The sequence below is a fragment of the Corapipo altera genome, unplaced genomic scaffold, assembly GCF_003945725.1.
Source record: "Corapipo altera isolate COAL_440 unplaced genomic scaffold, ASM394572v1 150, whole genome shotgun sequence".
Classification (NCBI taxonomy): domain Eukaryota; kingdom Metazoa; phylum Chordata; class Aves; order Passeriformes; family Pipridae; genus Corapipo; species Corapipo altera.
The window spans coordinates 2199922-2222501 of record NW_020884941.1 but is presented as its reverse complement, the minus strand read 5'-3'; the positions used below and the strand labels follow the sequence as shown (position 1 = coordinate 2222501).

The window sequence follows — 22580 nt, the reverse complement described above, 5'->3', positions numbered from 1 at the left end:
CTAGATATTTAAAACTGCAGAGAGCAGGGTTACTGCCACAGGTCTACAAATTACTTTAACCTGAACTGCTGCAAGGATAAGATTTGGAGTGCTGGGAGAAGGGAGAGGGTGTGGGGGCTGTTCCTAGTTATTCCAATCCCACTTCCCTGGGCAGGAGGAGCTGCAGGGAATGCTTTCCTTGCTCTGGGTGGGGCAGCTCGACTACTCCGACACAGGCTTCCCAGGGAGAAGTGAGTGTGGTGGGACTCTGCAGAGTCCTGCAGTGCTCACAGGGAGCTGTGGAACAAAGTGAGAGCAGAGGACCATTCTCAGTGTCCTCACAGTGCAAATACTCCCTGGATCCTCAGCCCCTGGGGTGTGTGCAGTGTGTTCTCCCTACATGATGTTCCTTCTGTCTACTCTCCCTTTCATGGCCATGTTTTCCCCAGCTCTGTCCTGTCCATGGTTTTTGTTGTAGAAAAGCAGCTTTGTGTAGCACCCTGCTCCCCGTGTGCCATCTCATTTCCCTGGTGTTCCTTCTCCCAAGCGCTTCCTTGCCCCCACCTGTTTCAGGGTTTGAATTTCTCCATAAAAGGGTGTGGGAAAACTTCCTGGGAAGCTCTCCTGAAATTAGCAATACAAACAGGCTTGAAAGGGAGTTTCTGTGGCACAGAACTTTGTGATCCTTGAGTTCCTGGGGATGCTCAGGTTGGCAGCCACCGATGAACAAATTTCCCTGAGGGGGAGATAAAGGGAGACTAAACCTTATCTCCCTTTTAACAAAACCCCTCCCTGACACCATGTATGCAGCTGCATAAGCACCTCTGAACCTTCTCATTGCCAAACAAAGGAGATGTGAGTCGAGTTGTTTAAAACCCGTAAAATTTGTAAGGGAACACTGGTGATTTGGCAGAAATGTTTTTTCCCTCCGTGTCCACCCCTGGCTGCCCTGTGCCTTTTCCTAGCAGAGGTGACCTGCCTGGGGCCTGGCTGTCACCGGTGGCTGGGGCTCTGTACAACAAGAAGTTATTAATGCTGGTGTCCTGGCTGGGTGCCACGTTAGCTTCCAGTCCTGAGTGTCTCACTGAAGTACCAGCTGGGGATCGTGGCATTCTTCCCTCCCCGCTACGCTTACCTCCTGTTAAACAGGCCCTGTGCAGCCGCTTGGCTGGGCCACGGGCTGCCATTCCCATGTATAGGCTGGAGTTGGCCCCGTGGAGGGCAGGGCCCCTCTGCTCCCACAAAAGCCCAGCGAGCAGTGCAGCACTCGAGGGCCCTCGTGCCTTGGAGTGGCTGCAGCACACATGGGCTGTGCTCCATGGGCTTGGCAAGGGGAGACGAGAGGAGGGGATGGCACAGGCAGAGATGGTTGCTGCAGCACCCAGGGTGTGTGCAGGCAGGTGCTTTGTCACCACAGCACAAACCTGGTGTCTCAGCAGATAAGATTGCAAAGGCAAGGAGGGTTTCTCCTGGAAAAAACCCTGGAGTTTTAAGAAGACCTCGCCTCCTTTCTCAATAAAACCTCATTCATTTATGAGTTAGGGACTTGCAGCAGTGATGGGGCAGGAGGGTGTCTACCAGCAGCCTTTCTTTCCCAGAACAGCATCTTTGGGGGTGATGTGAAGCAGCAACATGCTTTCGTTGGCCCAGGGCCTGTAATGAGCGGCTAACCCAGATAGAAGCCTCATATGACGTTTGCTTGAAACAGGCTGGTGCCTGCTACTAAATATTCCCTCATAAGCTAGTCTGGGTTTCAGCCTTAACGCGATTGATTTGTTCTGACCTCTTTTTATGGTGCTCTAAACAGAATCACAGTGAATTTCACATTCAAGCATGAAATGCTGACCCAGTCATTTTAAGGGCAAAGAGAAACATACTGGCTAGATGCCTCCTGCCCTGAGGGCTGGATGCCTGTGGCAGTAGAGTTGGGAATTAGAACTGCTACATATAAATTAAGACTTACTGTTTTAATTAAGCCATTTCTAGTTCCTGCTCCCTAGGTATATGTTTCCTGCTTTTCTACAATGAACAATGAGGGTTTGAGCAATTCAGGAGCAAAATTCAGCGTGGGGAGGATGGAGCATCTTAAGCAGAGACACAGAGAGAAAGAGGCTATTAAAATGTTATTCAAGAATACTACCAAGAGACAGAGGAGGAGTTGAGCCTCAGGATGTTGAGCTTCAGCTGCTGTCCCTGAGCTGCTGCATTTCTCCACATTTACTGCCAAAATCTGGATCTGTAGCTTCAGATTAACTGCATCTTGCAAGCTAAGTAGTGGCAGGATATATCTGAAATTGCCCACTTCTGGTTCAGCTCTTCCATGTCATACCCTTGGCTGCTCTGGGGTGTGGGCTTGGCAGAGCGTGGCTCGTGCATTCCCCTGGACATTGGCTGTGCAAAAGGACACAGATAAATGCAGGGCTGTGCACTTCCCGGTTGTCATCCTTTGTTGTCCCCTGTGGTGCACTAAGGCCATATGTACGTGTGGGCCCAGTATTTTGCAGTGGGAAATGAAGGCTTCTGTTGAGGAGTTTCCCATGCCCCTGAGATGCCTGTTCCTTCTTTTCCAGCGATCCCCCTCACTGCGTATGGACCGATGGCGGCAGCAGCGGCTGCGGCGGCCGTGGTGCGAGGGACAGGTAACTGCCACTGCCCTCCCCAGGGCGGGGTCCTGTCACGGAGCTTGGCGAGGGGCCACGGGAGGGGGGTGGGACGGGGTTGCATTTTTGGGATCTTCACTACGTAGTTTTGCTGCCTGCTGTAGGTTCCACCCCCAGTCGCACCGGTGGATTCCTGGGCACCACCAGCCCCGGGCCGATGGCAGAGCTTTATGGAGCCGCCAACCAGGACTCAGGGGTCAGCAGTTACATCAGCGCTGCCAGTCCAGCCCCGAGCACCGGCTTCGGGCACAGCCTAGGGGTGAGTGCTCCCTGTCTGCCCTAGGGCTCAATACTCCCTGTTGGCTCTGTGGGGGGAGGGAGGTGGAGAGTGGCACGGCCAGGGGAAGGGGCTGTGTCTCCACAAGGTGATGGAAGTGAGCAGCAGTGGGCAGCCCCCTCAGCCCACAGCCTGGTTTCTGGTTAAGAAATGCCACCCAGTGCAGCATTGGCCGAGCCCCAGACCACAGGCAGCGAGTGCAGAATGCAGCAGCTCACTTGGAACCCACATCCCTGGTCTCTGCTGGGTCCTCCTGATCACCACTCAAGGTCCTGATTTCGGACCTTTCTCTGATCTGGCTCAGGCTTTCCAAGAGCCTGTCTTGGCCCTGACACACTGTGATGTGCAGGGTGATGTGCTCTTTAGACCTGCCACCTCCAACTGAAACCAGCTTTCCCAGCATCTGAGCCATGACTGAATTTGTTGTGGTAGTAATTCTCCTTCACTTTTCTTTTGTTAAGAGTGGGGTTTTAACTCTTTCTTCACAGGGTCCCTTGATTGCAACAGCTTTTACCAATGGGTATCACTGAAGCTGGGGACCAAGAAGGCAGGAGGTAAGAGAACTTTGAACAGGAGTGGGAAATAAGAGAGGTTCTGAGCTGGCCCTGTGCTTGGGCTCTTGGCTGAAGCTGTGGATGCTGCTGTGAGGCTCACCAGCCTGACCCAGTCCTGTGGCCAGCCTGGGGCTCTCTTCTGCACCAGAGGTTGGGTGCCTACCTAACGGTGCCCTGGCTGGGAGTGTTGTGGAGAGGTGACTTTGTGTCTGGGCAATAAGAGGAAGGAAATGGAGGAGGAAGAGGAAAGGGTTGGCCAGAGTCACAACTCAGTGGTGATCCTGAAAGATAAGCTTGGCTCACCTGTGTGGCTGGGGAAGCCTCTGCCATGCAGCTGGTTTTTCTCACTGCTGCTGAGACCAGGCTCTGAGGAGCAAGGTTTTTCATCTCCTGCCTGGGAAAAGGGTAGAAGGAAAATCTGATCAGTTCTGTTTCTGGTCCTCAGATGGGCCAGAGAGAGAACTGGTGAGTGGTTGTTGTTTGCTTTGCAAATGTAACTGGAGTGAGCTGGTTTAAAATAAAATTCAGAAAAAAACAACAACTAAGCAACAACCAGCTTTTAAAAAAGGAGGGCAGAAACTTGCAGGGAACAGTGTCCAGGCAGGAGCCCCATCCCTGTGCCAGCGAGGTGCAGAGCAAGTCTGTGTTGAGGCATGGTTTGGGTACCGAGTGTTTCCATCAGATCACACCGGAAGAAAACCCCAAGAGAAAAGCTGTGGTTGTTCTAGATCCTGTCCCTTCCCTCCCCTGCTGTCCCACAGATTCCCCAGTGACCTAACCGAGGACAGCAAGCGGCTGGAGGATCTGGTGAGCCTCGGGGGATGAGCCAAGGTTACCTTTCTCTTGAATCAAACTGCACACTGCCGGCCGGCTGCCAGGCTCCTGCCGCCCTGCCCCGATCTCTCCCTTTGACCAGACCACACTGGACTGAACCCGAGGAGATCATCTCGCTTTCTTACTAACCACCGACGGTTTACGCTTCCCCCCTCCCCGCCCCCAGCCCACTGATTCTTCTTTTATTTATTTTATTAGCTGTTAGTTTTATTTTTTTATTTTATTTTTTTATCTTTTTTTTTGGGGCTGCCCCTTCTTTTTGTTGTTTGCTCTTTCCCGAGCTAGTAGACATATTTTATGAATTGGCTTTGTGATTGTGTTAGGTAGGTTTCATTGAGGAGTATTTTTATTTGGCTTTGAAACTGTTTTGAATATTTTCAACTCTGTTGTTGTTGTCGTCAGTGTTTTTAAAGCACGGTATGTAACAAGAATGCAGTTCTGAAGGGAAGAAAGAGACACAGAGAGAGCAAAGGCTGAGAGGAACTGCTGTATTTCTATTTTTTTTAAAGAAACTGTTTTTAATTGTTTCTGTTTTGTAAATGTGAGGCTTTGAAAAGTGTGAAACTCCAAGGATCCGAAAACGTTGGACATCGCTATGGAACAAAACAAATGTATATTTTGCTAAGTGAAAAACACTATCCTTACAGCTGAAAGATTTTTTTTTTTTCCTAGGTTTAGTTTTACGTGGGGTTTTCTTTTTCCTCCTGTATAATATGTAAATATCGCGAGCTGAACCTGGCTGCCGCCTGCAGCCTGGCTCCAAGGAGCAGCTCCAGGTCCTGGACTTGGAGCCGCAGCGTGAGCAATACTCTCCAGCAGAATCCTGACAGGACTCCGTTCTTTTTTTGTACACCTTTTACTGTAAGATTTAAGATTTTAAGACCTCTGATGAGATGAAAGGGGGGTGGGGGGGGCGGGCGGGGGTGAAATGTACCGGCCATCGGCTGTTTTGCTGAGCGGGTTAAAGCTGCTTCCAATTGCTCGATGTACAGACTCCATTCCTGGGCTCCGTAGTGCCGGCTCTGGGCTGGCTTAGGGAAAGGGCTTTGCTGCCGTTGCTTGTCTTGGTTACTTTGAAAGGAATTCACTCTCCAAACATTATCGCTTGCGTCAAGATTTCCTGGGAAGGGGGATCCTCCTCCGGAGGCGAGGGTGTCGGAAGGGGTGTCAGCCGGGGAAGATTTGGGTGGTCGTTCTCTGAAGGGCAGGGTGCTGGGATGGGGATTCATTAACAGGGGAGAAAAGCATTAGGGTGGTGATTTTGGGGCGGGTTAAGGGCTTCTCAGGGATTATATGAATTATAGAATTGCAGCTTCCCGTTTGCTTTACTCTGTGTTCTGAAGACTGTGGGAATTTGTCCGTTGTCCTGTGCGGGGGTGATCCGGTCCCTTCTCCAGAACCTACTGGGGCTTCCCCTGGTGTGGTCCAGGCCCCTGCTAACCAGCACTCTGCTAGGGGAGGCCTCCAGCAGGAATACACGGGGCAGGTTTGGGTCTGGATTTCAGTGAACCAAAGACCTTGTTAAGGGGGGTGATTAAGCCTTTTATTAAGATGCAGCCAAACTCTTTTCCCAGGGAAATAACAGCTTCATCTTAAGTTTTAAAAATCATTCCCTCTTTTCCCCCAAACTGAGCCCCTGTAAGGGAGAGGGGCATTTAAGAAAGGACCGGGAGGGTCATGGCACCCACAGGGCCCTTTTCCATCTCTCCCGTTTGCTGGAGCTTGTCCTGACCTGGGCGATGCGTTTGGAGAGTTCTGTTTAGGTAAGAAGGTACTTAACAGATCAGTACTGAAAACACAAAGCAATAATTTTTGTTACTGAGACAAGAGTCTGTATGTCTGTTTTTTTAAATATTTCCTAATTAAAGAAGAGCTGCATTTTATTGGGTTTATTTTTATTCTATATACTTCAAATTTGGGTCTGCGGACAGCGCTTTCCTCCCTCTTGGTATACGCGCTGAACTGCTTCCGTGCCCCCTCCAGACATCCCGGGCCAGCTGTGCTGCTGCTGGGCTGTGAGTCACTCTCTGGCCACTGCTGCCACTGCCTGGAGGCTGGGGCTCCGGTTTCAGGGTGGGCATTTTTTTTAAAAGAAAAATAAAGCTGTGTTTTTAAGCCAGTAAGTTATTACACTCCAGTGTTTGTTCTCTCCACACCTGTAACCCTTTTTCCAGATTTCAGTTTTAAATTCCTAATAAATTATTTGAAAACTGTCCTCCTCTGTCATCATTTGGGGGTGGGAGGGTTTTCCAGTGGGAGAGGTTTCAGGTGAACTTGGACCTGGCAGGAGTCGCATCCTGCCATTAGGATAAAAGCCCCAGGCAGGGCTCTGACTCACTCTTCTGCTCCCACTGGCAGTGGCCCAGTTTATAATGTGAGGCAGGTCTAGGTTTAGTAGAGATTGTGTCTCTCCTCTGCATTACAGAGGTTTTGTGTAAGTATTTATAGGTTCAAAAAAAGGAGGAGATAATGTGGTGCTTAGAAGTTTGGCTCATGCCCTGGGTTCAATGACTATGGTGAGCCAAGTAAGCTAGATCTGAGAAAGTAAAATGTGGAGATGGGAAGTCTTTAACAGACAGTGCTACAAGAGAAAGGAGAATTCTATGTGTGAAATAGGGAACCCTGAGCAAGTCTAGGAAAAGCAGTCTTAAAAATAATTTAAGGTTCAAGTCTGTAAGTTGGAACCAGCTGTAAACTGGGATGTGCTCATGAGTGTACTGAGAACCAGCTTTGTATACAGCACAGGTTGGGGGAAACCAAACATAACATGGGTGGAAAAATCTTTACCCTGCTGGGATTTTTCTCACGAGGCACTCTTGTAATGTGCACATGCTTGCTTTCCCACACATGGTGATCCTCTTGTTGAATTAAAATGTATGAAAATCACCATGAGACATTTTTGATTTATGACTTGAAGAGGCCAGTTTTCTGGGAAACGTTAAGTAATACATCAAATACCAACAATTGCAGAAAAAGGAGCTGGAGTTTCATAGATAAGAGAACAGATAAATAATAATTCTAAAAAAAAGAGTAAAGGTGATCAAAGTATCAGATAAGAGAGGGAACACTTCAGTGGATATTGAAGGGAAAGTCAGCAGATTGATCTATCAACAAAAGATTAAATTATTTTTTCTGAGCTAATTGTGGTACGGACTGTCCTTTACGTCAGCCTTTAATGTTTGTCCAGTGCTCTGTCAGAACACTGAGAATATTCAATCTGTAACTCAGCATCTGTTTGCTGTAGGTAACCTAAGAGTGGGCAGCCCCAGAGAATTGTAGCACTCAAAGAGGTCAGAAATGTCAGAATGGGTTTGGTTGTTCAGCAGCATGTCTAGCTTTAACTATGGATGTATCACCATCCAATGGATACTGTGGGCACTCTGGCATATTTTCAGACCCTGTGAGGAGGAAAATGTCCTTGTCACCCCTTCTGGAACCTACTGACAGTTGTGGAGCCCAAAGTTTCCTGTGTAAACACTGTGCTATATTAGGTTGTTGTGGAAAGGTGGGCTTTGCCTCTTCCTCTGCTCTTAAAAACTGAAGACTTGTTTGGTGCTTTGGAAATAAATGCAGACTCAGACTACCAAGTCTAGGATCTGTATCTTGAGTGTGTAAAAATGCCAAACTTGTCACCTTGAAAACGCCAGAGCCTCTGGGGTCTAAATAGAGAGTGCAGTGTTTTGGACTTACCCCTGGTTGATTCCAGGAAGCTTTTTCTTACCCATTTCTTGAACTTCATTCAGGGTTCCCAACTCACCTCATCCCTTGGCATAAGAGAACCAAAGGGCCTAACTGGGTTCTGCATTGGTGCTGGAGAAGGACAAACTGCTCTCTCTAAGGTAATGAAGTCTGCTGTGTATGTTGACACTTCTGAGCCCAGTTCATTTCCAGTGTAAATCCCTTAAGGCTACATAAAAACAGACACTACTCCTTGTTAACTCAGATACAGACACTTTCCAGGTCACTTGGCTCCTGTTTCTTGCCTAGCAGTACCTCCTTCTCCTCTGTGGTTTTGAAGTAAAGAACAGCTCGAATTTTTTTTTGGTTCAGCTCATGCCAAATGGTTATTTGAGGTGAGTGGACAACTTGAACCTTATTCTCTGAATTAGGCCAGGAGAATCCATGGAGAGACACATGATTAACAATAAGTGGGATACTATAAAAAGAGGATGCAGGTATTAGTGACAGGTGGTTATTACTGTGCCAGCAATTTCCAACTTAACTACCATACTGCTACTATTTTTCAGCAGAGGGGCCTTAAGAACATCCAGGTCTTTCAGGCTGACTTCTAATAGCATCACTACAAGAATTTAATAGCAAAAATTTAGAGAGCAAATATTTGCCTTCCCAGCTTCCATAGAGTTCACTCAATTGGCCTTCAATTGGTCACGCCACAACCTCCCACTCACAGTCTCCGATGGAAGAAGTCTACATTTAGTAATGTAAATACTGGCTGGTTTATCTCATACCCATGTCAAGGTGAGCTTGTCGTATAAAGAGACACCAATTCCCTTTATCACCAGTCTCTCTGTCAAGTCCTGCAAGAATGAAGTTCCTGACCCTGCTTTTCCTGTTGTCGGGTGCGTAGGTGCCCTCGCCCCCGGACTTGGTAACAGTCAGCCTGACTCTAACCTCTGTGTCTCTCCTCAGTGGGCGCAGCCAGCGCTGATGTCTCTCCCCGGGCCATGTGGCTGTTCCGCAAGTTGATCAAGTGCACCCTGCCAGACAGCCACCCGCTGCTGGACTTCAACGGCTACGGCTGCTACTGCGGCTTGGGAGGCAGCGGGACTCCAGTTGATGAGCTCGACAGGTTTATAACACCCTGCTTTTACAAACTTCTTTGCTTGCTTGTGCTTTCCTGGTTCTGCACCCCAGCTTTGTCTCAGCTGGCCCTGCCTATAAACACTCACAAACCCTCCAGCTGCTGTGAACGAAGCTTCCTCTCACAGATCGATTCAAAGGAACAAGGATGTGCAGTATCACACCTCAGTGCCTTATTACTAAGATAAAATATAATCCCAGCAACTCTCTTTTCCTTTCTATGGCAGCACAGCACGCTCATTCCAGCATTTTTTCCAGCAGTGTTGTGCCAGCAGCCTGGGTGCAGCTCTGCACACTCTGCCCAGTGCACAGCCATCAACACATGCAGGGCTGAGCTGGAAAATGCTGGGAAACGGCTTGGACAGTTTAGAGATCACACAAGTCTGACAGCCAAGACACCATGCTTTGTGTTGGCTGTGAGCTCTCAGCACCACTGAGGGGGTGTATAGGGTAAACACTGGCTTTTGCTTTCTCTGTGCCCAATAGACAATTGAGATCATCCCCAGTAGGTCCATGTGTACCACACACCTCTCGGACCATGAGCTGGCACAGCCGTGTCCCTTTGGGGCTGCTCTCTTGTCACTGGGTATCTTTTTGATTTTGGGGGTTTTTTTTGTTCAGTGCCTTGTCAAAGTAACCATAGTATATTTGTGTGTCTTACAGGTCAGCTGTATTTCTGGTAGTTTCTGACCTTTTTCTCCTTGTTTCCAGGTGCTGCCAGGTACATGATAACTGCTACGGACAGGCAAAGGAATTGGACTCATGCAGATTCCTCCTGGACAACCCCTACACCAAGTCCTACAAGTACAGCTGCTCCAACAGGGAGATTACATGTAGCAGTACGTCCACTTCCACATGACTCCAAATGTTCTCCATTCTCTCTTTGGAAGGAACAGGGCTCAGTGTTACACTCACACTTCTGTGGCAGGAAGACGGGGGGCTGGTTGTCAGAAAAGGCACACCTCACACAGGCACTGGAGCGAATACTCTCCATATAGCCCACAATTTAAAGTTTATGAAGATATATGGTATCACAGGGAAGCCTGTCTCCTCTTCAGGGGACTGAGTCCCTGTGGTACTTTCCTGGGAACCCTTTTAATGGCAGTACCCAAGAGATCAGCGTGTTAACTGGGCAGTGTAACACGGCTTTTGCCGGACACCTCCGATGAACGGTGAAACCTTTATAGGGCTCTGGAACCGAGGTAAAGAGCAGAGAGGCCGGCAAACAGCACGGCAGGAGGGGAGGGAGGAAGGGGCCAGAGATGGCCGGGCTGGAGCACACAGCTTTCGATGCAGAGGGTTTAGTGGGGAGAATCCTGTGCACCCCAAAACGATGGCAGCAGTGAAACGGGTACACCCTGACAGCAGAAATGCCAGCCTGAGCCACCGCAGTGCCTGGCGAAGGAGCTGCGGGGTCTGAGCGCTCCTCTCTCTCTCCTCCAGGCGCGAACGACGAGTGCTCCGCGTTCATCTGCAACTGCGACCGCACCGCTGCCATGTGCTTCGCCAGCGCGCCCTACAACTCCGAATACAAGGATCTGAATAAAAACAAATACTGCAAATAGTCTCCCTCCTGCCCCTCAGGGCGGCCGCAGGACTTAAAAACCACCTCAATAAACGCCTTACAACAACCCCCTGCCTCCCACCGCGCAGCGATGACACAGGGCCGGGAGGAAGGGAGGGGCGGGGCATGAGGGGAGGTGAGGAGGCCCCGCCCCCTCTGCCCACGGCTCGCTGGGGCGCGCGCGGCGCCCCCGCCTTCGCTGATTGGCCCTTGGAAGCGGCGGGGGCGGGGCGGGGCGCGCGAGACCGCGAGCAGGTGCGTCCCGCGTGCAGCCTCGCCCCGCCCCTCAGGTACCCGCGGGCTGAGGGCGGGGCTGTGGCTCCGCGGTGCGACTGTCCTGTTTCCCCCACGCTCGAGGGACTCCTCAGGGCGACCCTCTTGCACTCCTTCACACTCCAGGGGCTCCTCAGGGCGACCCTCCTGCACTCCTTCACACTCCAGGGGCTCCTCAGGGCGACCCTCCTGCACTCCTTCACGTTCCAGGAGCGCCTCGGGGCACCCTTCCCACTCTCTGTCACCCTCCCGGAGCTCCTCAGGGCGACCCTCCTGCCCTTCCGGGGCTCCTCAGGGCGACCCTGCCTCCCTCACCGTCCTGAGGGCTCCTCAGGGCACCTCTCCTGCCCTCGCAGGGCTCCTCTGGGTGACCCTCACGCCCTCCCTCACCCTCTCGGGGTCTCCTCAGGGCGACCTTCCCACACTCCCTCACGCTCCAAGGGCTCCTCAGGGCGACCTTCCCACACTCCCTCACGCTCCAGGGGCTCCTCAGGGCGACCCTCCCGTCCTCCCTCCCTCCCTCCCTTCCTCCCTCCTACTCCAGGGGCTCCCCAGCGCACCTCTCCCGCCCTCACGGGGCTCGTCTGGGCGTCCTTCCCGCCCCCTCACCCTGGCGCCGGGCTGCCCACGCGGTAGCCACAGCACAGCTGCTCCCCGGGGCACGGCTGCGTGAGGGGATTGAGCTGCTTGGCCGCTCTCTGCTCTGAGGGAGCCCTTCCACTGCCCGGCGCTGTTCCCGGTCAGGAGCTGCAGGATAGGAGGTAATGTTGGCTTGGAACGCAGGGAGCCCCTCTGAGGGATGGTATCTGCCCCCGTTTTCCAGCCCTGCCAAGGTCCTCTGCCAAAGCCGCCCCCTGCCCTTGGTACCAGTTCTGCTGGCAGAGGCTTTAGGGAGGTGTGAATGAGCTCCTGGGGCAGGGGCTGCTCACTCCTGTTCCTCACCGGAATGAACTGTACCCAAACATGGAGCAGAACCCAAGGATCTGCAAGAGGGCTCTGAGAAACTGGAAACAGATGGAGAAGGAAGAAGCTGGCTTGATATGTTGTTGGAAGGTACTTGTTGGAAGGCCTTCCTATTGAAGGTCACTGGATCTTTGAGGACATTAGCATGATAATGAGATAGGATAGTAAATTGCATTTTGGTTGTTTGTTTTTTTTTTTTAATGAAAGAAAAAAGGGAGTGTGTGGCAGTGAGATACTCCATCTTATGGCACATCAAGTCCTAGTTTTGTAGCAGTATTTGTTGCTTATTTTTCCTTGGGTGTTTGTGTACGTGAATTTTCTGGAAACTTTGAGTACTTGGGGTCCTCCAAAGAAATCCTGAGGATCCTGGATGTGCTCCCAAGATGTGGCCGAGATGAATCATTCCTAGAGCTGGAAGTGCAAGATGTGATCTCCTGTGCTCACGCACTAGCTCTGATTCTCTGAAATTATTTTTTGTAGAACAGTAAAGCTCCTAAGTAAATGTTACTGAAATCCCTTTGTAGTGATAAATTATAAACCCTGTTGTAGAGAAAAAAAGTAAAATACCATCACTATCTAGAAGGAACACTGTACTTTTGAGCTGTATCATCACAAGCAGAGAAGATTGCTGGGATGCAGTTGGAAGCATTTCAGAACCTGTTGGTATAAATTTGGCCTGTAAAAGGAACTCTCTAGATTTGAGGTGAGCAGTGTATCTACTCCTGGCATCCAGCATTTGGGGCACACTAGCATTCCATAGATAAACTCAGTGGATAAATGAAGGCTCCATTTCAATTTATATCCATCCTACTCTGTACAGATTTGATAAGCCTACACTTATGTTTAGTCCCTTGATCATGCCTCTCATTTCCATGCTGCTTTGGTGGTGTGAAAGACCTAACAGTAAATTCAAACATCCTCCATCCATAGGGAACCTTCCCACAAAATGTAACGTGTCAGGCCCTAATGAACAGCACAGGTGGGGAGGCTGAAGGGGTTCTGCTAATTAGGGCTTTGAGGAATGTTGTGGGAAGAGCAGGGCCAGTGATTGCTTGAACTGACTCACTGCCAGTGTATGGAGAGTACAAGGTGTGTGTGAAGATCTTCTGCCATGACAGCCTGTATTTCTGTTCCAAAACAGAAAGTACCTGAAACACAAGGTGTCCCTGTGCTCAGCAAGCTGGGGAGCTCTGAGGCCCCTCACAGCACTGCAGCTGGGACATGAGATGCTGGAGGGACAGCAGCTCTGTGGGCTCACACTGCAGAAGTGAAATCTCAGCCTCTTATCTTCCTTTTCTCTATTGTTGTTTTCTAGGCCAAGATTTTTCAGTCTCTGCAGGGAGAGTTGAATTACTCTTAACTATATGGGCATTGCAGAGATGAAAGGGAAAGTGCTCCAGCTGAGGTGAGACATGCAGAGAGCAAACAACTGTGCTCGTGGTAATGATCCTGTGTCAGTTCCTATTTGGGCCTGAGACCAATACAAGACATTTGTACTGTTGGTCTTCCTCTCAGGCTCAGCTTTTCTTCTTCCCTGCCATTGTCTAGTTAGTGGTGCAGAAGGTGGTACTTGGGTATCTTTCCCTAGTGGGAAAGGAGAGGACAGAATTGCAGGTGTCTGGAACAGTCTTTCACCTTCCTGCTGCAAAGGCTGGGAAAGGGTGACATCCAAGGCAGTTATGGGAGAAGAAGCACACTGTAGAAGGTAGATTTGGGTCATTTTCCAGAAGTCATGAACAAGCAGGTGTGTCAGTAGGAGCAATGTGACTGTAAGATGTGGGAGGCTGCACTTACACCACAGCCACCCAGCCCTCCAGGCCATCTGCAGTCTGTGTTGCCCTCACTGGAGCTCAGTGTGTGAAATACCTCTCTCAGGCTGCTGGGCTCCATTACAGTTTGCTCTGAGAATTTGCCCAGAAAAAAAGACAAGATTTGCCAAATAGGAAGTGGCTTTTATTTGCTTTGGGTAACTCCAACCTCACTTTCAGAGGAGCAGCAGAAAAATCCATTATAAGGTACTCTCAGCTCCTCTATCCAAACCTCAGGAGGAACAGCTGTAAGTAAAAGGGAAGAGCATAAGCTGTTGATTCAGCTAATTTAATGGTAAAAAAACTGTCCTTGTGCTGTTATCTGATGTGTACATTTGGCACAGGTGCACAGAGCTATGACTGCAAGCCATGATCTAAAATACTGGTGGACTGGTCTAAAAACTATGAGCCAGAAAAGGTGGGAGAGGGTTGAATCATGTGGAGGATGAGACTGACTTAAAGCAGACAGCATAGATAGAAAGGATCTGTGAGAACACTGCTCAGGCTCTGTAACACTTCTTTTCCCATAGTTTTAGCCCGTTACACAAAGATTATGGCCCTTTTGTTTTAGCTTTCAGGAACAACATCTCTCCCCCTTTTTAAACCCTCCTCCCTTGCAAATTCTGCATTGTCTGAGAGAAGGAAGCTGAACACTAGGTCAGTTATGTTACTGAGTTTGTTGTTTTCCCACAGCATGGCTTATTCACATCCTATAGTGCTCAGCCCTGGAGGTTTCTGTAACTCCCTCCAGGCTGGTGATGACATCAGTAAGCTGAGAAACACAAACTTCTCAGGATAGGCCTTTGCTAGCTGCCTGCAAAGACACAGTTATGTTCTGATAGCTGTTATCTCTCTGCATTGCATCTTCCCACACAAACAGCCCCCAAGGAGTGACAGGGGAAGGTGTCAGTCAGCATTAGAGTGATGCAGATCTGGCTTTTGGTGCAGGATCTTTAGGTGCTCTCAGGCATTTCTCAGTTGAGTGAACTTCTCAGTGGTGTCTTGGGGAACATGTTAAGAGCTGCAATGCTCTGATCCTGCTCTAAAAGAAGTCAACTTTAGTAGTACTAGATCAGCCTAGCAGGAAAAAAAAAAAGGAACTCCTTCATCTCAGCCTCATGTATTTGCTGTAGATATGCTCATTAACATATAGTAATAAACTATGGACATGAAGTCTACTGTAATGTTCGTTTATTGTAAGTCATTGTCTCAGGGACTTAAAAGTATAATCCCTAGAGGGTCAGGGTAATATGACTCATCTGTCAGTAATGCTGAAGAGACACCCTGACTCCTCTCCCACAGGCTCAGCTGCAGGACTGGAGAAGAGGCAGGGATAGATGTGGGAGGTTTAGTTACCTGTCACATAGCTAATTCCAAGTCTTCACTTGAAATGTTTTCTTGTTTTAGATGTCTCAGTAATGCTCCCACACCATCTCAAAATGCTGGCTCTACTGGCAGTAAACCTGCAGCCTCTGTTTTTGACACACCAGTGTCACAGGTGGGGCAGAAGATGATGCAGATGGTGAGAAACTCAGTCCCAGCTCCTCTGCTAAGGAGGCATCATTGCCTCTTCTTACATGGAAAAACCTATGCAAATAAATTCCCTGTGTGTGGAGACTCTGTTATACTTTAGCCATGATTTCTGCAAAAGCCTTGATTAGCAGGACAGCTGTACTATGGACAGGACAGGTAAATATGGAGTGACATCTGTGAGCTTTCTTCACTGCCAAATAGCAGATACCTGACTTGCTGCAAAGTGGGGTCTCCATTAAATGAGAGCAGAACGCAGGTGGGGGTCCTGAGCTGATCTCACTTGGTTTCTAAGTGAAGCTGTCTCTCCTCTGACCCATAACAGCCAAATCTTGAAATGCATTAAGCATCTTAATGCCTTCTACCTTCTCCAGAAATTGGGTGCCTATGTATCCCTTATTTTCTGTGCTTTACTTGCTCCTGCCTGGCAGGGATTTGAATTAACAACAAAGCAAAAAAGAACTTTGTGTCACATGGTCAGTTGTCCTTGCTTTGCTACTTGACCTTTTAGCAGATGACTCTGTCATCCTTGTTTCCAACTGCTTGTTACAGTTCTTGTCAAAATATTAGTACAGGACATGTTATTTGCAGAGTAGGAGGGGGCATTTGTAAAGCCCCAACAATTAATATCCCTCATAGCCAGAAGGGAAGTGGTAGATTCATGCAGAAGGTCAAGTAAAAAATTTAGTGTTCTAGTTTGTGCAAGGTTCTGTCTTTTACTCTGTAAAAGGTTTGATATGGCTTACAATACCATCCTCAGGATCAACAAAAATGGTTACCCAGTAGTGATGGATCTCCTGTTAGGAGTGTGGAAATTGCATCTATTAATAGCTTGAGATTAGCTCCTGAGGGAGACCTATTGTACAGATTTAATTGTATTTCCCTCTTAATTCATCAGCTGCTAGTAATTACATTCTGCATTTTTGCAATGGAAAAAATGGATCTAAACTGGCTATTGAGAGTGTGCTTAAATAAATCATAGGAGGTAGAGAAAATTACAATGCAAACAGTATCAATCTTGTAAACAATTTCAATTCACTACTTAGCTATTCATTAATTAAATAACATACTCAGAAAACGCATTCTGGAAAATGTAGCAGCCCCTCTGAAAGCAGTGCTGGTCAGATTAGCTTAAAGTAACTCCTCTGGCATTTCAACAATATTTAATTTTTAAAGGGTTCAAATAGGAAACAGTTTAGCTTGTTAACTGACAGTTTAGGGAAATGCTGACTTCCCGTCCTTGCTGGAAGATGTCAGCCTTGTAGTCTGTGCTTCTAAATAATCTCTTACAAGAGCAGTGTTTTTGTTCAGCTTCTATTTTAAATCTTTTCTTTAAATGACAACTGCACTTCCTCTTGCCTCCTTTTTCTAGTGACGTTGGATCCTCCAGCAGATGCCCAGGTTTCCCACATCGCCCTCCTGTGCTGTAGCCTCAAGTTACTCAGTCAAAATCCCTCTCCCTCATTCTCCTCTGGGGACAATTATAATTGAGGTATTTTGTCCTCAGTTACAGCAGTCCGATTATCCTGTCCCAGTGAATGAAAAGGCACTGTTTACCACGGCAAGGTAAGGCAGAAAAGTGGTTTTTTTCATCATCATCCTGTTTCCTGATGGTTTCAATGGAGAGAACTGGCGAGGCCGACACGCGTGAGGCCTGCTGCCCTCTCCTGGTGTCCTCAGCGGCCGTGCACCGGATCTCACAGCTGCCTCCTAGATGGAGGTTTTCCCCTTTCTGAGATGATGATTCCTGCAGGAGTGGAAGGAAGAAGCTGCTTTATCGATGGAATTGATTACTTCAAACGGCAGTGTCTGCTTAGGATTAGCTGGACCAATTCAACCAGGAAGAGCAAAGGCAACAGTGTGATCAGGTTCTCTGGAACTACAGATGATCCCCTGTAGTTTTCTCACACTGACAAATGGAATTCAACACTGCTGGGTCTTCTGGCTACTCCTGCTCAGTTTTCTGGGAGCATTAGCACTTAGTATGCTTTTTGTTTATGATCATGGGAAACAGTATCGTGGCCCATCAGAGCTTAACTGTTACAGACGAAAACTCCCAGCCACGTTTTGATGCACGCTGTGGCAACACCTTTTTAGTCAGCACATCTCAGCCTCAGCATTTGCCAGGAACCCATCTTCTTACCCTGTGACTGACCAGGGAAGGTACTCACCTTGCAGAAATAACTTTACTCCTGACAGCTACTGGAGCTCAGCGGGTTGGGTCCTGTGCAACAATCAAAGGCAGCAGCTCCCCACAGCGGGAATTCAGTTTTAAGGATGCAAAGTGATCTAACCTTGTGGGCCCAATGTTAAGGACTGCAATTGGCAGCTTCTTCTCCCGGGCAGCAAGAGCAAACCTGTAACCAGAGTACACCTGCAGGAATACCAGAAGACAAAATTACTGGCAGCTTAGGCAAGGGAAGAGCTACGGAAAGGAGTAAGGAAAGGAAAAGAGTTGCTGTTGGCAGCAGGAAAAGGGGCTGTACATACAGGGTTCAGGTAGGAAATGTTTTCGTTGTGGAGCGCACAGAAAAGAACAGCTTTTAACCTCTGTCAGTGAAGGATTTGAAATTTCATAGAAACTGAAACTTCATAGCCTGTGGAAGGAAAACATCCTTGTCTTTTAGTAAATCTCTGCAGCAGCTTTTATTAGTTATCATAGGTTCTTAAATGCTGCACTTTGATGGTTCTCACATGGCCCAGCTTAGGTGGTACAAGAACAAACCTAAGGCATTTCAATCATTCCTGTACAAAGGATTATAAGCTTAAGAAGTGCAAGCTCAAGGAATTTGTCTCCAGTATCCTGAAGCCAAGAGAATCACAATCAGGCAGCCTTGGTTTTATCTCATTCTGGGAGGTGTTAGAGTAGGGGATTTTAATGTAATAGAACTTGTTCCTGAAAAAATTTCTCTTATACAAACACTATTACAAAATGGTTTAATTGTTTAATTACCTGTTGTTTAATTACCTTACCTTATCTATAAGAGGCTAATGGAGAAAACACACTGTGACACAAAGGACAATCCTAAGCAGTAAGGAAAGGTATTTCAGCTCTCTTTTTGAGAATTTAATAAGGAATTAGACGTCCTAAAATCTGAAATTTCACACAGTGCGCCACGGGGCCTAAAAAGCTGCCAAGGCTAAAAATTTCAAGCAAAAAAAAAAAAAAAGTGAGGACTGAATTGTGCCAGGTTATCTTGGGTTTGTGGGCAACTGTGAACCTACAGTGTCCTGATGGAGGAGGCAGCAGGGAGAGCTCTGACTGGAGTTATTTATAGCAGCACAAAGTGACAGGGAAGCCCAAACAAGTAACCTGTGGAGCCAGATTCCAACCACAGTAAAAATAAAATACAAAGAAGCTCTGCAAAGGCTGATCTGTTCCACAAGCCATTTGTAGTCCTACACTGTGGAAGCCAGGATTGCTGCAGGCAGAGTAGCAGGAATGCAGTGTGGGAGGCAGACCTGCTTACCTGCATGGAGGATCCTGCCACCAGCATGGAGTCTGATTCCGCCAGGCGCTGGTGCACAAAAGTCACTTTTTCCTGGCTCACCGTGTCTCCAAAGAATGTCACGTCAGGCTTCAGGATTCCACCACATTTACGGCAGGCCGGGACCTGGAAACTGCGCACCTGCTCATCCGTCAGGAAGACATCCCCATCTGGAGCCACGCCAAACGCCTCCGCTTTCCAGGTAGGATTCAGAGCCTCAAAGTGCTCCTGGAGCTCAGAGCGCAAGATTCGGTCTCCACAGGCCAAGCAGAAAACCCTGAAATTCAGAGCAAAGTCTTAATGGAGAGTTTCATGTCAGCTGAAGATCTGGAGCCTTTAACTTGTTCCTTAGGTGGCCTGTCATAATTGTCCATATTAATTTACCAAATAGTACAGGTCAAGGAGCTGTCTTTCTACCTCCAACTGTTGCTTTGTAGGAATGCTCTAGAGGAAGTGCTTTGAACCCTGTGCATCCTCTCTCCCAGTTCAGGCTGTGCTTTTTCATCTGGAAACCTGGGTAATCCCAGCCAGGCTGTGATGGCCCTTCTCCAGTCCACTCATGCTGTGCAATTCTGGCACTATCCACTCTGCTTAGCCCTGGTGGATAATCCTTGTATCCTCAGGAACCCCTCGTCCTCTTCTCTAAGAGGACATTTGCTGTACCAAGGAAAGGGGAAATTGATGCAGGCTTCAAGGGAAATGATCCAAATAATGCTCTGAAAAAACAGAGTGGTGGTCATGTTTCTTAAATACTGCGCTGTGAACAGCACTGGTTTGTGATCTTTTTCTCCGCCCCAGCACCACCTTTAAGCACATCATCTCCAGGAGCACAGCATGGACGTTTTGCCTCGTTTCTCAGCAGGTGACACGGCAGCAGCCTGTCAGTCACCCCAAAGGAGGGGCTGGAGCACTGCCCCCCTCCCCGTGCCAGCAGCGGTACCTGTGAGTGCAGCCGTGCAGTTCCGTCATGCGCTGGCTCCCGGCCTTGGTGTGAAGGGCATCCACGTTCTGGGTCACCAGCCAGTGCAGCTTCCCCAGCTTCTCCCAGTCCCTCAGTACCAGGTGTGCTGTGTTTGGCTGGTGGGAGGAGAACTGGGGCCAGCCCACAAAGTTCCTTGCCCAGTAGCGCTGCCGGGCGCTGGCACTGCGAACGAACTCGGCGTGCTGGACAGGCCGTCTGTCTGTCCTGGCGTAGAGCCCGACACCTTCGGAGCGGTAATCTGGGATCCCCGACTCGGTCGAGATTCCAGCTCCAGTCATTACAAACAGCCTCTTGGAGTTAGAAACAAAGTGCTGCAGCTCCTCTACTTCCGCGGGATCTGGGGGAAGACAGGCTGGCACAAAAGTCAAGTTTGGAGAGGCTCTGGATACAGAATGGGATCTGAAATGATGGAATCTGATGGCTCTGAAAACTCCAGACAACTTCCTGGCAGAGAACATGTTCAGCTAAAAGGCAAGAACAGAACACAAGGAAGGTAAAAGAAAGCAAAGAGCATGACCTTAATGCCATTTTCTTGACATTCTCTGGAAAATGATGCTCATAAGTACTTTTTGCTCTTTTTTCTGTTTAGCAAGGAAACAAACTATTTGCAAAACACTAACTAAAGGCCACCATCCGAGGACAGCACTCGGATATCCCTTTGACAGATGGCAACACTGAGCACTGCCCAAGGTACAAGGACAAAGTTAACAGCCTTGACTTGTAGGGTTCCTGCTCTTCTATCCTGGTGTGAAGGACGGCTGCCTAAGAGGAGTTGTAAAGAGCCCAGAAAGACCTGAGCATGCAAAGTCTTTCCCAGGTATGTGCAGGAAATGGCAGGAAGGCCAAGCCCCCCACCCCAGAGGCACTGGCTGTTTCCTCCCCAGAAGAGACCCTTGCTCTGCTTTTTTAACACTCCGCCTGCTCCAAATCAGTGCTTTCTACCCCATCCTTAACATGTGTTGTGGGAAGGGAAAGAAAAACAACCTTGAAGTGTTGGGTTTTTTCCAGGACAAAGGCCTTGACTGGAGTTACTCCTTTGAGGTGTGTTTTGGTTTGTTTCTCGATTTTGTTTGTTTTGTTTTGTTTTGTTTTGTTTTTCACAAAAGGCCTAGTGCAGAACAGGCCTTGAAATGGGACAGGAGATTATTAGGACACTCTCTAAATGCCTCTGACATCTCCTGTTCTGTGGGTGCCACCTCTCCAGAGTCAGTGGAAAGATGAAGGGGTACTGCTTTGCTTCTCCAGCACAAACAGGGGCTGAGAAAGAAGGGATCACCCAAATGGGTGTGGGGCAGAAACAACTGCCTGGCAGGTAAGAATAGAACTGACACCCTGCTTAAAGGGAGGAACAGCATTCCCTGCTAGGGACAGGCAGGATGGCTTTGCTGTTAAGTAGCCTGGAATTGTGTGCAGGATCTGTTGAGACAGCAGTGGATTGGTTTGGATTTTGATTTTGTTTGGGCTTTTTAGCAGTCTGCAGTTCTTTCTCCGTTTCATTATTTTGAAACTATTTTTTCTGGGCCTCTCTACGGTTTTGGATACAAAGTACAAAAAGGTTTGAAAGTGACAGTACTGAGAATTGATTGTTTGGTATTTTTGCCTCCCACCATCTCCCTTGCCAAGGGGGCTTGTACAAGATGTGGGAGGTGGAGGAAGGGCTTTACTAATAAAAGGGCATGATCTCTAAAAGCTGATTGCAACAGGCCAGATTACCTGGTACATCTAAGTGGCCTTGCCTCAAGCCTCCAGCTCCCCTCAAGTAAGAGCTGGTGCTCTTAAAGTAAATGGAGCAATATTTAAATACATTTAAAGCCTGGATGTTCAGCTGTAAGTATCATGACATTTAATAGATGCTAGTGGCAAAGATTTGTCTCAGTTAATCTCCAGTTCTCAAGGCTTTGCATAATCATCAGTTGAATTACAGGGAAGATTGGACTGCCTCCCTAGTCTGTATTGCTTTTTAAATCTAAGCAGTGGATTCTGTTTGCAATGATTTTTGCCTTGTTTTGCTGTTTAGCAGGAGTTGTGTTGGGCATTCCCTCCGAAGAGGTTTAATTTCCCATATGAATTAATTAGAAGGGACAAAGTCTCCCAATAAACTAATTTGCTCCGAGAATAACTTCTGTCATGATGCTCCCCAAAGGCTGTTAAGCCAGTTTGACGGTAATTAAATTGCTTTAACTGATGAAAACTCTTCATTCCTGCCTGTTATCATCAAAATATCTCTCAGAAGGAAATGTTCAGAGAGGAAATGAAATAGAAATGTAATAGGGGTTGGCCCACAGGAGAGAGAAGGCAAAGAAAGCAGATACATTTGAGAGCTGCTATGAACCAGAGAAGGACTGTGGAGGAGAGAAAGTTATGAAGGACAGAATATTTCCTGTCAAATGCAAAGCTGCTTTAAAAATCAACGTTCTCAGATTAAAAAAATAACTACTGTACATATTAAGTGAAACTCTTTAAACGTACCTACGGAAAGCTGAGGCTTGAGGGTTTTTTTAAAGCACAGCCAAGATGCTCCACAGAAAAAGATCAGGCAAGGTTAAGGCAGAAAATAAACAGGATTCTACAAACGGTTACAGGCCAGAAATCCAGAGGGACTCCCATGTCATCCCGGTCTCTTGTGTTGTGATAACAGGGGGATGCGGGGTAACAGCCGAACTAAACCCGGCTAATGAAATAAGAGGGATACAGTGAATAATGCCTGGAAACTCACCTTTCATTGCCGCCGTGCCCGACCGCGGAAGGAAAGGGCTGACTGCCGGAAGAGGAGCTCTCTGGGAAATGTAGTTCAGGGGGAAATTAAGCCCTAAGCACAAAGACTACAGTTCCCATGCTTCAAAGAAA

The 22580-nt window shown here is 48.2% G+C and overlaps 3 protein-coding genes and 1 long non-coding RNA gene across 11 annotated transcripts in view; 3 read left to right on the top strand and 1 right to left on the bottom strand.

Moving 5' to 3' along the window:
- The window catches only part of MSI1 (musashi RNA binding protein 1), a 74771-nt gene extending 68252 nt beyond the window's left edge, over positions 1-6519 (top strand). For 2 of the 4 annotated variants that reach the window (XM_027661525.1, XM_027661527.1), the window contains 4 exons: positions 2550-2618; positions 2744-2898; positions 3405-3470; positions 4232-6519. In XM_027661525.1, coding sequence (XP_027517326.1) covers positions 2550-2618; positions 2744-2898; positions 3405-3446 — 266 coding nt within the window. In that variant the 3' untranslated portion in view covers positions 3447-3470; positions 4232-6519. The remainder of the gene's footprint in view (positions 1-2549; positions 2619-2743; positions 2899-3404; positions 3471-4231) is intronic. The other 2 variants (XR_003530646.1, XM_027661526.1) reach the window with 2 other exon arrangements.
- Positions 6520-7823: 1304 nt separating this feature from the next.
- On the top strand, positions 7824-10748 carry PLA2G1B (phospholipase A2 group IB). Of its 3 annotated transcripts, XM_027661532.1 has the most exons (5): positions 7824-8143; positions 8656-8884; positions 8955-9114; positions 9837-9964; positions 10569-10748. In XM_027661532.1, exons 2-5 carry the CDS (start codon positions 8851-8853, stop codon positions 10688-10690), a joined length of 444 nt encoding a protein of 147 aa, XP_027517333.1. In that variant the 5' UTR covers positions 7824-8143; positions 8656-8850; the 3' UTR covers positions 10691-10748. The 3 variants fall into 3 exon arrangements, with proteins under 3 accessions (XP_027517333.1, XP_027517334.1, XP_027517332.1); XM_027661533.1 differs by lacking the exons at positions 7824-8143; positions 8656-8884 and adding an exon at positions 8162-8377; XM_027661531.1 differs by lacking the exon at positions 7824-8143 and having other exon boundaries at positions 8391-8884.
- Positions 10749-11117: 369 nt separating this feature from the next.
- Positions 11118-15584, top strand: LOC113955738. The gene is made up of 3 exons (XR_003530648.1): positions 11118-11723; positions 13241-13330; positions 15141-15584. It is a non-coding gene; the product is annotated as an uncharacterized LOC113955738 (long non-coding RNA).
- On the bottom strand, positions 13394-22508 carry SIRT4 (sirtuin 4). 3 transcript variants are annotated; one of them, XR_003530647.1, is made up of 6 exons: positions 22450-22508; positions 19692-20197; positions 18734-19028; positions 17435-17637; positions 16821-17010; positions 13394-13979 (listed from the first exon to the last, which is right to left on the bottom strand). XR_003530647.1 is itself a non-coding variant. In XM_027661529.1 (5 exons), the coding sequence occupies exons 2-4, from the start codon at positions 20189-20191 to the stop codon at positions 17473-17475; spliced, it is 960 nt and encodes a 319-aa protein (XP_027517330.1). In that variant the 5' UTR covers positions 20192-20197; positions 22450-22508; the 3' UTR covers positions 16413-17010; positions 17435-17472. The 3 variants fall into 3 exon arrangements, 2 of the variants coding, with proteins under 2 accessions (XP_027517330.1, XP_027517331.1); XM_027661529.1 differs by lacking the exon at positions 13394-13979 and having other exon boundaries at positions 16413-17010; XM_027661530.1 differs by lacking the exon at positions 13394-13979 and having other exon boundaries at positions 16413-17010; positions 17558-17637.
- Between the last annotated feature and the right edge of the window lie 72 nt (positions 22509-22580).